Raw genomic sequence first — 13,872 nt, forward strand, 5'->3', positions numbered from 1 at the left:
CAGTGGGGAAGAGGGACTGGGTCCCTCACGCCTCCCCTCAAGCTCTAACGATTAACCTGGCAGAACCCAATCCTCGATCCCCGCCAATGCCATTGGTGGGATGGATGCCACACATGCCAGACTGGCCTAGTACCGGGGCTAAGCTTGCACTAAAGGCTGAACCCAAGGGACACAGCAGCACTGTTGAAGGCAAATGAGCCACCGCCGGGGCAGCCGCTCTTTGGTCCGTTGATTTAAGGTGTCATGACGTATGCTTGGGTCTGCCATCAGGGTGCATCTGTGATGAGCTCACGCCCGACTGTCACGCTACTCTAGCCCCATTAGCCTAAAACCACCAGGGACCCAACAAAGTCAGGTTCATTGACTCACCGCCAGAAGGGGAACTGCCCCACAGCATGGTAGGTCACCCCTCCGGACACAGAGCTAGGGCAGGAAAGGTTGTTCCGGCTCAGGTTCTGCAGGTCTCAGTCTATGGTCAGTTGCTTTTGGGCCTGTGACCAAGCAGCCACCATGGCAGAAGTGCATGTGGAACAAGACTGCTCACCCCACGGCTGGGGGGGCGAGAAGGAAAAGGGCCTATCAGCTTCAAGCAAGGGCACGTGCCCTGGGAGGTTTGGGGCTCCTTCCCCAGCACAACAGAAGAATCATGGAATGATGTAATGGGGAAAGTAAGGAAGTACAGGAAAACAAATAAAGTGGCCATAAACTGTGCAAAGGCACGAGATAGAAAATGCAGAGTCAGAGGGAGTTTATTCTCATGTCCTGCTGCCTCCCAAGCCACCTCCTGAGACGTCACCCATCCTGACCACAATGCTGGCATTGTGGGGACATATCATGACTTGAAGGAGAAAGACATAGATGCAAATAAACTGATAATCCAGGACCCTGTTTGTCCTGGGTCTGTAAAGAACGTGGCATGTCCATGAACGTGGCTGAAGATGGCCGCGGAGAGAGTTACCTGGAATGGGTTGTGCCGGTGCCAGGTTCTCCGGCCTGTGAACCCGGTGAAGAATCTGAATTTCCTGCTAGGTGCCAATGGAGCCACTGGGGCGTCCAGCTTCAGAAGGCCAGAGTTGGGGTTTCCCTCGTGGAGAGAACCCTGCTCCACATGAAGGATGGATTTAACAGGAGCAGCTGACAGGCAGCAGCAGGAGGCAGATCCGCAGGCCAGGTGTGCTCTGGTGATAGTTATGGTGGTCTGAAGGGTGATGAGGGGCTTCAGGGCAGGAAGGACCAAAGGGTGAGCCTCAGGTTTCTGTCTTGAGGACCCGAGATGGAGAAGCCTGGGTGCGGAATAGGCAGCTGGGGAAGAATGAAGGGTTCCACCTTCGTCCTGGAAGTTCTGAGACAGTTCAGACTGGTAGCCCCCAAAGCAAACCTGGGGCGTTGGCAGAGTTCTGGACCAGAGATGGTTTTGTTGAGTTATATCTGGAATTTAAATTCATGAGCATCCATAGTATCATCCAATGAGGTGGAAGAGAAGACTCAAGATGATTCCTGAGTAACTTCAACCCTTAGAGGTCACCTGGGGAGAAACCAGGAATGGGAGCCAGAAGGGAAACCCAGGGAGATTGGGGAAAACCCAGAAGCAGCTTGTTACATAATGGCCAGCAGGTGAGCGTGGAGGCTGAGGACAGGGCAGGCTGCGCCGAATGCAGTGTCCTGGATTAGGCAACAGAGATGTCACTAGGATGCTCCAAGAAAGGCTCGGGAGGAGAAGTCAGGAGTCAGTCAGCCTGGAGTGTGCTGAGGGTGAGTGGCTTGTTAGTAATCAGGATGAGCAATTCGGAGTAACAGCGAGCTGTCATCCTGGACGCAATCAGCAGAACTAACGTAAACGCAGGTGCCGAGCAGGGAGGAATGGACACTTTGGGAGCCAGATCGAAGAGCACCTGGAAGTTCTTGAAAATAGAGAAGGAGCATCTTCATGGCCTGCAACCGGCTTCCCTACTCTAAAGACAGTCTGTGTGTGCAGGAGGCGTCCACTGGAATCTTCATCGCCACATGGTTTGTAAGGGAAACTAACTAGGAAGTTTCCAGAAAATGGAAACTAACTAGGAAGGAATGGCTGACAGTAAAAGCATTTTGTGGGACGCTTGGCGGCAGCTGTAGAAGGATGAGATAAGCCGTCCACACTGATCGAGCTCTCTGTGCTGGTGAGAACCACACTGCAGAAAACATGCAGAGTATCATACCAACCAGGGGACTGCTCGTGAGCAAGCACGCACGCACCAACACGCACAGAGGCACACAGGAAACCACCCCGTGCATTTCCATATCCAGTGTGTGAGGAACGGACCGGCCAGATCCTCGCACACACCGGTGGTCACGGTTGGAGTGGGGAGAGGGAACCAGGATCGGAGGAAAGGAATTCAGATTTAACGGTTATGTTTGAATTTATTTATTTTTTAGAGTGACTGTACCCATTCATTAGTGACAGTTGACAGTTGACAGTTTTAAGTGAGAGGGATGAAGGAGAAATGAAGACAGGAGGGTGAGCAGGGATTCCGAGGGTCTTAGAGCCTGGGTCCTGGCTGTGCCTTTGGAACTGGAACTTCCTCTGGCAAGATAACCAGCCAGGGCGCTGAGGCTGTGGAGGGTGCCAGAACGGATGCCCAGGTGGCCACTCGGTGGCTGCTGGTAAGAGGCGTAGACCACAGCTACCCCTTTCTGCTGGGCCTGGGAGACCCTGCCTGGGAGGAAGCAGCTCATGGGCTTTCCATGGCTGTGTTCGCCAACTTTCTGCTGCCATAAATTTTTATTAATGGATAATCACTGAACGTCTTTATAGGGCACAGGGTGATGTTCAGGTAAATTGATGCATTTTTTAATGTCCACTTATTCCAGAGTCACATCCCAACCATATGGCCCAAGTCCACTGTTTGGTGTTATTGTCATGATCAGGAACCTTCTGCTGGTAAGTGACCCGGCTACGTGGCGGTAGATCCATCGTTATCTTTGCTCGTTTGTATTTCTTTCCTTCTCATCGAAAGTGCAGGTGTTTTCTTGTCCCCCCGTTCACCTTAGGTCACAGACAAAATAAACACTGACTTCTTGCCTAAGTGTGAGACAAAGACTTCAGTTTAAGTTTGTAGATTCTTGAAAATTTCTCTTCCAGAGAATAAAGGGACTGGATTTGAGGAAGAAAAGAGCAGACATGGACACGACCCAGATGAGGAAGGAAGGGTGGTAGGGGGGCCTTGAGGCCGACTTGGACTTGCATCCAGGTTGCTGAGTGGAAGAGATTCGGGGGCATCTCTGTCTCCAATCGGACTGGAGGGAGGAGGGGTAGGAATCCGCGCTCCAGAGCTGGGACCAGGGATGACTGCCCGCCGTTCCTGCTGCGGCCCGCGCCTTCCTCACCGCCTGAGTGTATGTTGGACCACCTCTCTCCATGCTGCAGACCCACGAGGATTCACCTGGCTCCTGGTGAGTTAGCGGACCACAATGTTTGGGAAGTGCCTTCTGATACTGGCAGAACAGACATCGTCTTCCTGGGCTTCCACCTTCGGCTCTTAGCTTAGATTCAAGCAAAGAACGTCACATTCCTTCACCCAGGGTTGGGGATACGCAGACTCTCTGGGGTTCATGGCCTCTTCCTCTTCTCCCTCCAACCCCCGCGTCCTTGCCCCTCTACTGGAGGCCCTGGGGCAGTGTGAGTGCCTGTTTCCTGTTGGTGCCCAGGGCCCCTGAGCTGCCGGGGAGCAAATGTTTACAAGCACGTCCGGGATGACACTGCTGTTGGACACCAGCTGCCATTCTTTCTACGGACCCTCGCTATCTACCAAGCTCACATACTTGTGGTTCTGCCTACTGTGCGCCTGACGTCATTGTCACGAGTCTTTCAAGCCATCTTTAGGGTCCACTTGTGCTTAGTCCTGACCTAGTTGGAGTAAAAGGCTGCAGCAGTGAATCCGTGGGCTCCTCCTGTGTGCCCACACTGAGCGCTGGGCATCCATGTGTGTGTGGGAGGGCTTGGGCAAAGTGCAGACCCTCGCTGTGCTGAGCCCACTGAGAGGCTGGCGTGGACACTGGCTGGAGGCCCTCCGGGATGCTCTGGCTGTGCTCGTTTCTGCAGCAACCCCCAGGTGGACATCCCAGCCACCTCACAGTCTCCTGGGTCACACAGACAACGGGGAGAGGGGGAGGAATGAACAGAGAAGCTCCCAAGAACCTCTCTGTGCTTCCCCACGGCATGTTCTTTGAGGGGCTCTGCAGTTCCTTTGATGCTTCTCAAAGCCGAAGCTGCCCCTGCTCTGACTATTCAAGATCCTGCTGGGCACGCTTCCCGGCAGGGGGAAGATGCTATTACAGGTTCCGCGGCATGCGAGGAGGGTTCATTGATTTCAACAGGAGTGGAAACCATCATCCGGGAGGCAAGAACAGCACCAAGTCTAACACAGGGAATTGTCCCATGAAAAGGCAAAAATGTGATTTGAAAGTAAAGGAAACGATGTCTTTGGTGGGGAAGACAAGAGGCCACTAAGTTCTTCAAGCAGATTTGGGCTGCCAGGAAGACTGGGCAGGTGGGTACACGGTGGCAGAAGGCGCAGAGGCACAGAGGGAGAGGAGCAGCCGGGGTGGCCGGCAGAGAGTTTGCTTTGACAGAATCAGTCTCAGTAGAGAGCAGAGCAGGGACAAGGGTTTGCATGCAGGATGACAAAAAGTGAAACCAGGACCAGAGAGGGACCTGGGAGTTGAAGCACGGAAATGGGGACGCCTATGCAGGGTTAGTTCTCGAGTTCAGCCCTGCTGCGTGACTCGGGCTTACTTCTGCTGAGACCCTACCCTCTGAGCAACATACAGAATGCATCTCAGACTGTTCAGGTGAGGGAAGACACCTGCTCCCAACCCCTGTGGGTCAAGTTCCCCATGTGCCAAGGCCTCATGCCTGGGCCGTTAATTCAAATACCGGGTACAAGGTGATGGGATGAAGAAGAGACAAACAGACACACATAGAGAGACAAAGGTGGGGCCAGGTGGTACTGTCCTTGAATGGAGGACTAGGGACCCAGAGCCAGCTTGGCAAGTTTCATCTTCAAAGGGTTAATCGTGGGAGAGTTTCAGCAAAGCCCGCAATCGGAAAGACACATGACTGGAGAGACATCTGGGTCATCTTGTTGGCTCAGAATTCACTGTCCCTGGGAGTTGAACTCAAGGCCTTGACTGATAACAGCTCTGCACTTTTGTGTGCAGCCTTTTTAGGCCAGGGTCACCATAGCAACTGGGGCATCTCGACCTGCACCTTTGCACAGGCCGTTCCCAGTGCAAATGTAGTCATGGGAGTCAGAGGCCATGATTTGATACAAATCACCACTCTCCACACCCATGGAGCAGCCTCCACTTCCAGGGTTATGCACGTGTGAGTGCCAAGCAGGTTCTTGCAAGTGTCCTCCCTGGGTGTCCTAGGAGGGCTGCTCAGTCAGGCTGCGATGAAATGCTGGAAGGTCCTGTCTTTTTAAAGCCAAAGGGAGGCCAACAGGATGTGAGGTGGGATCAGAAGTCTCCCCAGCAGCCACGGGCAGAGAAGAAACAGGAAGCAGTGTCAGAAGACAGCGTTGGGAATATAGCTTGCCAGACTGAGAACTCAGCAATGGGTGTAGATTGCAAGACCTGGTACCGCTGCATATCGTGTGCAAGGAGAGGGCCTGGTCATCTGAGGGAGGAGGGTTTGCCGTGCCGACTGATGTCCAATTCTGCATATTCTAGAACCTGACAACTCAAATGTGCTCGGTTAGTGAATTTGCAGGCCATGTCACAGGCTATACCTGCAGAAGCGATCATGAAATGAACAACTGGCCTAAACCTACCCCACAGAAGAAAGGGTGAAGTGGATATACCACTGCCATTCCAAAAGATAGTAAGAAGATATTAGTATATGCTTCTACTTCTAACCACTATCAAGTCAATCAAATTCCAACTGATTTGAATAATTCTTGGAAATGTGGATTAGTTTATACTCTTCATGGTTAATAATTAATCACTGCCAAATTACATGCTATGTATCAAATTGTTAACCAATTAGATTATGAATCCATCATGGTTATAAAGACATGTAAAATTCATATTTTACTTCATCTCACTTTTTCAATTTATCTTTTGAGATTATAAACATTGTTTATAATGTAAACATGTTAATGTTTATATAATATATAATATTATAACAATATTTATATAATGTGTTAATGTAAACATGTTATATAAACATTGTTTATATTAAATGTCTATAACATAATGTTGATATTATAACATAATATGTTTATATTATACCACAATATAGTGTTTATATTATATAATGTATTAGATAGACATGCATAAAATCAATGCACAACATTCTTTTATTGATGAGATTTACTGATGGCATTTATTGGTGGGCCAGGATTGGCAGAAGGAAGAGAATGGAGAGTATCCTGCAGGAAGCATGTGGGGTTGACTTTGCTGGACATGGCAGCTGAGTGGACAGTGGGTTGAGAAAGAACAAAAAGTGACTCTGAGGTGCGGGGATGGTGCTCAGGTGAGGGCCATGGGGGGGAGATGTTTCAGGGGAGGCAGAAGGAGGTGTGCCGTGGATGGGCGGGACTGCAGGTGACCACAAAGTGGACGGTGACCTCATCAGATGGCACTGTAGTTTAAGCAGAAGATTCTCTGACAGCTTGACCCTCTATCCTGAAATCTGTCACTCACAGACCAGGCTGGATTTAATTCTCAGGATCTAAATAGAAGTTTGTGTTACCGAGGCCCCTCTCCTGGGTGAGTGTTATGGGCTGTCTTGCTATGGGAGACGTGGCTATGAACCAGCCGGGGTAGGAGACGGACTGAAAGGCGGAGGTGGAGCCCTCCAGGCTGTGGAAGAAGAGAAATGGCTTCTGAGCTTTGGCCTCCGCATACAGTTCCATGATATTGACCTCCTGGGGGCGAAAAAGAGGCTCATGAGTGAGGACTACTAGGGGGCAGCGAAGCTAGCTCAGCCCATGTCGCAGCAGGGAGGGTCAGAAGCTAGGGTGTGGTGGCCTATAATCCCAGCAACTCGGCCAGCTGAGGAAGGAGGGCAGGTATGGGACCAGCCTCAGCAACTCAGTGAGGCCCTAAGCAATTTAGTGAGACCCTGTCTCAAAATAAATAAAAATTCCCAGGAGTGGGTAAGACTCCAGGCTGTCAAAATATGGACCTGGCAGTTTCCAATCGCCTGGCTCCATGACACAGTGCTACTGGCTCTCTGAGGCACTGGTGCCGCCCCTGGAACAGAGGGAGGCGTGACCTCTTTCTCGGGAGCCCCTGGCGTGCACTCATCTGCAGGTCTGGGCCAGCCTCCTTGGAGTCCCACCTCCCAGCGGGTCTATACCTTACGCTTTCCGTCATTAGCAGAGGACTGGCTTCGTAACTACCAGTCTTCCTTTTGGTATGTGGATATAAACACACCCCGCAAAATCCAGATTAACACTCTCCACTTGTCAACAGTGGTGGTCTTTGCTTCATCGGAGCCTCCCATTGCCCTGGGGGGTTTCTGGGAGGCAGTGAATGGGGTGGAGAATGGAGGAGCCCTTGTCTTTGCAGAACACCCGTGCGTGGATTCTCTGGCTTTCAGAGGATCCGTGCTCTGCATCGACACGTGTGTTGTACCATTCCAAAGGCAGCACTGACGGATGTGGGGACCAGCCAGCTCAGAGGTCCTTCCTTATGTGGAGTAATCCAGGGTTGCCAAAACATCGTTTCACTTTGTCACATGATAAGATAAAGCCCATTCGCACGACTCACCTTCAGCTGCAGCGTGGGCTGGCCCTCAACGTCTGCACAGGAGAAACTGAGGTCTCTGCCCTTGATTCCCAGGAAGACCAGGTTGCCTTTGTCTTCATCGTGGAATTCGGTGTCTCTGCACGCTATTAGGGTCAGAGTGACTGGAGACACAGGAAGAATGGAGAAGGATCAGGCTCCAAGTAGAGGCAAGTCCGGGCCTCTGGCCTCACACTCAGGAGGCTGACGGGGAATACTGAGCATTGGGGACTTCCCCAGATGGCTCCTCCCCATTAGCCACAGGGCAGATTCCTTGATTGCTTTTCTGAAACTCATTTCCCTTTTCTTCCTTAATATCAGAACCCAATCATGCACCAGGGCACGGTGCTTCCCAAAATGAAAAACAAAATTCCCCACCCCTCCCACTGGCAGGTGAATGTGGCCACACACTTAGGCTGTGGCCCAGGAGCTGAAGTAGAGATACTCCGGGGGATTTCTAAGAAGGTTCCCTAAACGGAGTTGACTCGGCTCCTTCCTAACACCCTGCGGCACCCTCCCCTCCCCACATCCATGCCTGTTTTGGGGGAGGTGACCAAAACCAACACAGTGAGACCAGATTTAGACAGAGGAATCGGGAAAGACCTCTCTGCCAAGGTGGGAGTCAAAGCCAGACCTTAAAGCTAAGGGAAGGCCTTTCATGAAGGGAAAGAACTGGGGCAGTGAAGGGGGTTTGAGCAGATGGGATCAGACGGAAAGGAAAGTTTCAAGTTTTTATGTGGAAAAAGCTTTCAGGCTCAAGGCTCTCGAAGCAGACAGGTGCACCGAGGCCTGTCTCCCCCTGCACCCCACCACGGACACAAACACGGGGCAGGGCCTGCTCAGTTCACATAGTAAGAAGGTCCCCTCTGATCTGTGGAGACTGGATTGGAGGTCCCACGGATGAGGTGGGAAGGCGGGCAGCAAGAGAAGAGGGTGCTAGTCCAGGCTGGAGATGACACTGTCCTAGGAATGAGGCGTACTGTGCACCTCGCTGACCTCACGGTTGGGTGGAGGAGGTGTGGGGAAGGGTAGGAAGCAAGGGAGCCTCCTGGGTTTCTGGCCCAAGCCAACGGAGCAGAGGGCAGGGCTGCTGATGGGGACCCTACCTTTTTGAGAAGACAGACCTCGCAGCTCCCCCTGGGGCACGTGAAGTGAGAGCTGCCAGAGAGGACACGGTGAATGGTGCAGAGATCCGTGGCCAGAGCACAAATGTCAGGGGATGAGGACAGAAGCCACGCACCCCAGTGCAAGTACCAGCTCCCCACCCCAGGGCCTGCGGGATCGCAGACTGGGCCTGCAGCACCCCATCGTTTGGAGGCTTCAGGGAGCAAGTAGTCATAAAGATACACCCCAAAGAGGAGCCAGTGGTCCCCAGGACCTGGAGGGCTCTTCCCAAAGAAGAAGGTGGAGGGTCAAGGAGAGTAATCGGCAATGGTCAGTACGGCTGAGGGGCCAGCCAGCGTGGCCTCTGAGAAGAGTCCCTTTGGGTGTCAGCATTTGAAGATGCACTTGGAAAGGGAACCCTAAGGGAGAGAAGAGAGCAGTGTAGAAGTCAGATGGTTCTGATGCCAACGTGAATGGCAGACAGTGGTGTGGCCAGCTGTCCCGTGAAGTGTGGCTGTGCCGGGTGCAGGGAAACAGAAGAGCAATCGGAAGAGGAAGTGAGGATCAAGAGCAGGTGTTAGGACTGCAGTGTGTCTGTCAGCAATGGAAATGAGCCAGTAGACAAAGGTGGGGTTCCAGCTTGGAGAGGAGCTCCATCAACGTGGGAGTCCTGGGGAAAGGGACAGGAGCGGAGGGGGACTGGCTTGAAGGAAGGAAGGAACATCCCCATTATTAGAAGAGATGATGCCAAATTAGAAAAGTGTGCAAATCTGATGATGGAAAGAGGCGGAAGTTTGAATCTAAGGACACAGGGAGTAACGATTGGAATTTAAAGGAGAGAAACTCCAAGGAGAAGGTCAGCCATTGTCTGAAAGGACAACCCCCTATGAATCTGAAGACAGGTTCTTGCGTGGTGGGGGGAGCTGCCAACCCCTCTGTCCTCACTCCTAGGTACGGGTTTTCCTTTCCTGCCCTTCCTCTGGACGTTGGGCTGGTGCCCAGAAGTGGACGAGGACCAGGGCCCGCCTCCCGGAATGGGTGTCCCTTCAGGAGCAAGTGTGGATTCAGATGCCACTCACCAGGCTCAACACTGTTGCTCGAAGGAGCTGCTATCAAAACACCTCCACTCAGGACCCACACCATCTGCTGGGAATCACGAACGGAGTAGGATCTGGGGATTTCCTGCACTGCCGGAAGACAAATCACAGAACACGGGTGCTGTGATTGCTAACGGTCGGACTCCAGCTGCACCCTGGAAACCCTGGCTCCTGAGTTCTGGGACAGCTTACTGTCTGAGAAGAGGGGGAAAGAAAAGGGAAGCCGGCCGGGGCTGTTGTGGATCAAAGCACATGAAAGGATCTAAACATATTCATGGGTTCGAGAGAGTGTCAAGATCTGCCTCTCTCTCCTGGGGTTATCTTTTTGTGACTAGTCTGTGGGTAGTTACAAAAACAAAAACTAATTCGTCATCAGTTCTTTGGTTTCTTTCCCCCTTTATTCTCTTAGTGAAAATAAACAAGCAATTCTAAGCACAGACAATGAGAGGTAAATGCTCTGAGAATTTCGACTGAAGATTTCTGAGCAATTTAACCAGAGTAGATGCATTTGCAGTTGAGCAAATGCCGGGGGCCCTTGCATCCTGCCTCTGTGAGGCTGGTTGGTCCCTGGCTCGCCACTTACACTCTGGGGTGATCTTGCAGGCTTCGGACCTGTCCGTGTTGGGGACAAGCATGTGAGGAGGGGGAGGGCAGCCTGTCTGCAGCTGCACGATGTGAGGAGGAGAGGAGGAAGACATGTCCCCTGCTTCTCTCTTCGCACCTGGAACATGGCAAAATTGCTTTAGAGAGAGCGTCCCAGAGTCCCTGTCCCACATACGTATTTGAAAGCCAGAATGGGGAGAGCTTATTGTGAGGTCAGCAAATCCTGATTGGAACCCCCACCCCTGTGAGGGCAGGGCAACCCTGCTTCTCCAGGCCGTGATGCCCGAGGACCCTCTGGGAACGTTAGGAGGGTCCAGAGCATCGCCCCAGGCCCCAGACATCTTCTGTGCAGCGAGGCTCTGGCCGAGAGGAGGGAAGGGAGCACGCGCTGTCTCCAGTTCAGTCCTCACAAGGCTGGCGAGTGGCCACCTCTGCCAAGTTTCAGGGGGACCCTCCTGAGCGACTGGCAGCTGGTGAGCCTCTTGGCCTCACCTTCCTCTGCTCTTCTTCCAAAGAGGGCCATCCACGGCCACACCAGGCATTTTGACGCTCAAGGGACATCTGCTTCTGGTTAGGGCACCAGAAGGGTTCCCTGAGGATCACAGACTCCTCACAATGAGAACCAGTCCTCCTCAGCATTCTGTCTCGAGACCCCCAGGGCCTGACGCCATAGTTATTCCTAAACAGGGAACAAGCAAATCAGCAGCCTCGCTCTTGGACGCAGTGCCAGGTCCTCCGGCACCCTGCACTTGGGCCTGGGAGCCCACAGGCACCTCCAGGGTCGCCAGAGTGCTGAGAGAAGGTTCTCCACGCCTGGCTTCTGAGCAGCAGAAGCGGCCTTTGCCCAGAGGTATTCTTGGTCCCGGCTGCAAAGTCAGGGCTCCAGCCGCGTCTGAGTTTGGAGGAAGCTGGGCCAGGAGCCCTGGGCTTTCTACTGAGCAAGAGGGAGTCTTACCTCCTGGTCCGGGGCCTCCCACTCTGGCAAGGGAGCTGGGCTGGCACAGAGGTCCTGAGCGGCTTTGGGGGGTTGGCCGGGAAGCAGCACGGGTGTGACAGGCCTGGCTCCTTGAAAAACAAGCGCAGAGCAAACACGGAGAGTCAGGAGTGAGGAAGCCAGGCGAAGGCGGACGCGGACTGAGGGAGGAGAGCATCTTTTCTAGAGGGCCTTGGAGGCAGGGCGTGGCTCCCGGACTTGCTGAGTGGCATGAGGACACCGCCCCCGACACAGCCTCCTCTCAGGAGATTTATGTACGAGCGTGACACTGTGAATACCAAGAGCCGATTCTGTGACTGAGTGTTAGAGCTTTAGCTGGGTGATCTTTTAATCCTCTCAATACCTGTGAGGGGCCATTAATCTTTATTTCTCATATAAGAAAACACTTCCCCCAAGTCACAGGGCGACTGAGAAATCTGGCAAGATGGAGGCCAGTTTCCCGGTGCTCAGGCTCTCCGGGACCTGCTTTCTCTGGGTCTCGGTCCCCCGCCTGCTGTACTAGCTAAACACAAGGTGGTCCTGTGGTCACTGTCAATACCGGAGACCTGCGATGGGACCAGGGGAGGAGACTCGCATGGTAGCATTAGGGGACAGACAGACGAGGACGGTGGGAATACAAGGTGAAGAGAAAGTCTGTAAAATGGCCCCGCTGTGCTGACCCCACACGCTTTGTTTACCAAAAAGGGGTTTGCACGCAGCCCCGCGGCACCTTCCTACCTCTAAACTACCTCTGCAAGGACATGCCGACAGGAAATGACATCTGTAGAGGAGCCCAAGCAGTCTGAGGGGGAGACTTCTGAGGCCCTTTTCACAGACCAGATTCTGGAGGCTCAGGATAGTTCCTCCCAAACATGAAGTCTGTAAGAAAGCACGGTTAAGAATCCAAGTGGGACTGGTCAGCATGGGCCACGGTGACCTGGAGCTGCCATGGACCTGAAAGTCTATGTCACCAGTCAGAAGTCAAGAAAGTCCTGGGCGGGACTCTCCAGAAACTTCTCTGGGATCCCTAAGAAAACTGGAGTGCAGGAGAAGCAGGATGTCCCTCTCCTCTCTGAGAAGACCCACTCCCTTCCTCTTCCCAGTCCTTCAGTGAACTCATGCCTGTCACTCTGAGTGACAGGTCTGAACTCTTTCTAACTTGGTCACGTGGGTCGCAGTTGAAGGGGGTGGTCTTCACGTGGGTCGCAGTTGAAGGGGGTGGTCTTCGCATTGCCTCAGTTTCCTGGAGGGCGCCAGCTCTGTGACCGCAGGAGAGTCTTGGAAGTTAGTTGGTGGTTCCTGAACTCTGAATCAAGACTCAGAGGTGGCCTGAAGGTGACAATGAGAGGAAATCGTCACTCCTGAGACAGAACTAAACAGGTCCGCCCTGAATATTAAAAAACCCTATTCCTTGTGAGGTGGTGGGGTGGGGCAAAGGGCTGTCCGCGTCAGGGGACGGGGCTGATTCCAGACGGGCAGGACACCCCACTCCCGGGGCCCCCTCCTGTGCCGAGGAGTCTGTGGCGCCCTCTGTTCCATCCTTTAAACAGAACTTTCTGCTCTGGCCTCCGAGTTTCTGGACTTCAGTCTTCAACAATGCAGGGAGGGGGGCACCGGGACCCATCCTGAACACCAGTATCATGTGTGCCAAAATTGGCTGCCACGCGGCTCCCGGCGACTCCTTGGGGCTCCACTCTCTGCGTCCCCCATTACCTCTCTTCCTGGGAATGTGGCAACAACTCCCAATGCTAGCCCGGCATCTCTCTTACCCCCTAGAACTAAATGTCCACCCTGCGGAGACGGGATCAGGAACACCCTCCCTGCTCGGATCCCCGTGGCTGCACCTGAGGACTTGTGAATTCTGACTCTTTCTAGGCCAGACGGTGGGAACAGGTATGGTTCTCTCCAACTCTTTGGAAAGCTTTCGTCCCTAGCTTCAGGGGGGATCCCAACAGCATCACAAAGGGTGGAAGAGAAATTGGAAATGAGTTGTTGTGGCCCTTATTTTACCACAAGGTGGGGTCGTGTTATCGGAAGTAGGTCTTACTCATTGAGGACGCCCAAGCCCCAGGGGGACCAAAATCATTATTTAAAGGTATAAATAATAAGGCAGTATAATAGGTAAAATGGAATCATAAAAGATGCTAATTTGGGAGAAGGAAAAAGAGAATAAGAGAAATAAAGAACACATAGAAAAAATGGAAAGCCGGGGAATGATAGACATTAACCCAGTTGTACCATCACTCACATGTAAATGTTGTAAACACACCAGTTACAAGCCTGGGATTTCCAGATGGGCTAATGCAAGATCTAATTATATAGTGT

General features: G+C 52.7%; 1 protein-coding gene across 2 annotated transcripts; it reads right to left on the bottom strand.

The window, feature by feature from the left end:
* Positions 1 to 6,315: 6,315 nt before the first annotated feature.
* Positions 6,316 to 11,703, bottom strand: Il36b (interleukin 36 beta). 2 transcript variants are annotated; one of them, XM_047538258.1, is made up of 6 exons: positions 11,530 to 11,703; positions 11,067 to 11,253; positions 10,555 to 10,692; positions 9,954 to 10,061; positions 7,756 to 7,895; positions 6,316 to 6,908 (listed from the first exon to the last, which is right to left on the bottom strand). In XM_047538258.1, the coding sequence occupies exons 2-6, from the start codon at positions 11,095 to 11,097 to the stop codon at positions 6,699 to 6,701; spliced, it is 627 nt and encodes a 208-aa protein (XP_047394214.1). In that variant the 5' UTR covers positions 11,098 to 11,253; positions 11,530 to 11,703; the 3' UTR covers positions 6,316 to 6,698. The 2 variants fall into 2 exon arrangements, with proteins under 2 accessions (XP_047394214.1, XP_047394215.1); XM_047538259.1 differs by lacking the exon at positions 11,067 to 11,253.
* Positions 11,704 to 13,872: the final 2,169 nt, after the last annotated feature.

This window comes from Sciurus carolinensis, unplaced genomic scaffold (genome assembly GCF_902686445.1).
Source record: "Sciurus carolinensis unplaced genomic scaffold, mSciCar1.2, whole genome shotgun sequence".
NCBI lineage: Eukaryota > Metazoa > Chordata > Mammalia > Rodentia > Sciuridae > Sciurus > Sciurus carolinensis.

Excerpts from the sequence above, each read along its gene's own strand:
- Il36b (XM_047538258.1), bottom strand. The coding sequence starts at position 11,097 with ATGGCCCTCTTTGGAAGAAGAGCAGAGGAAG. Across the intron at positions 10,693-11,066 it reads TGGAAGAAGAGCAGAGGAAG|GTGCGAAGAGAGAAGCAGGG; the intron begins GTGAGGCCAAGA and ends GCCATGTTCCAG. Across the intron at positions 6,909-7,755 it reads AGCCCACGCTGCAGCTGAAG|GAGGTCAATATCATGGAACT; the intron begins GTGAGTCGTGCG and ends TTTCGCCCCCAG.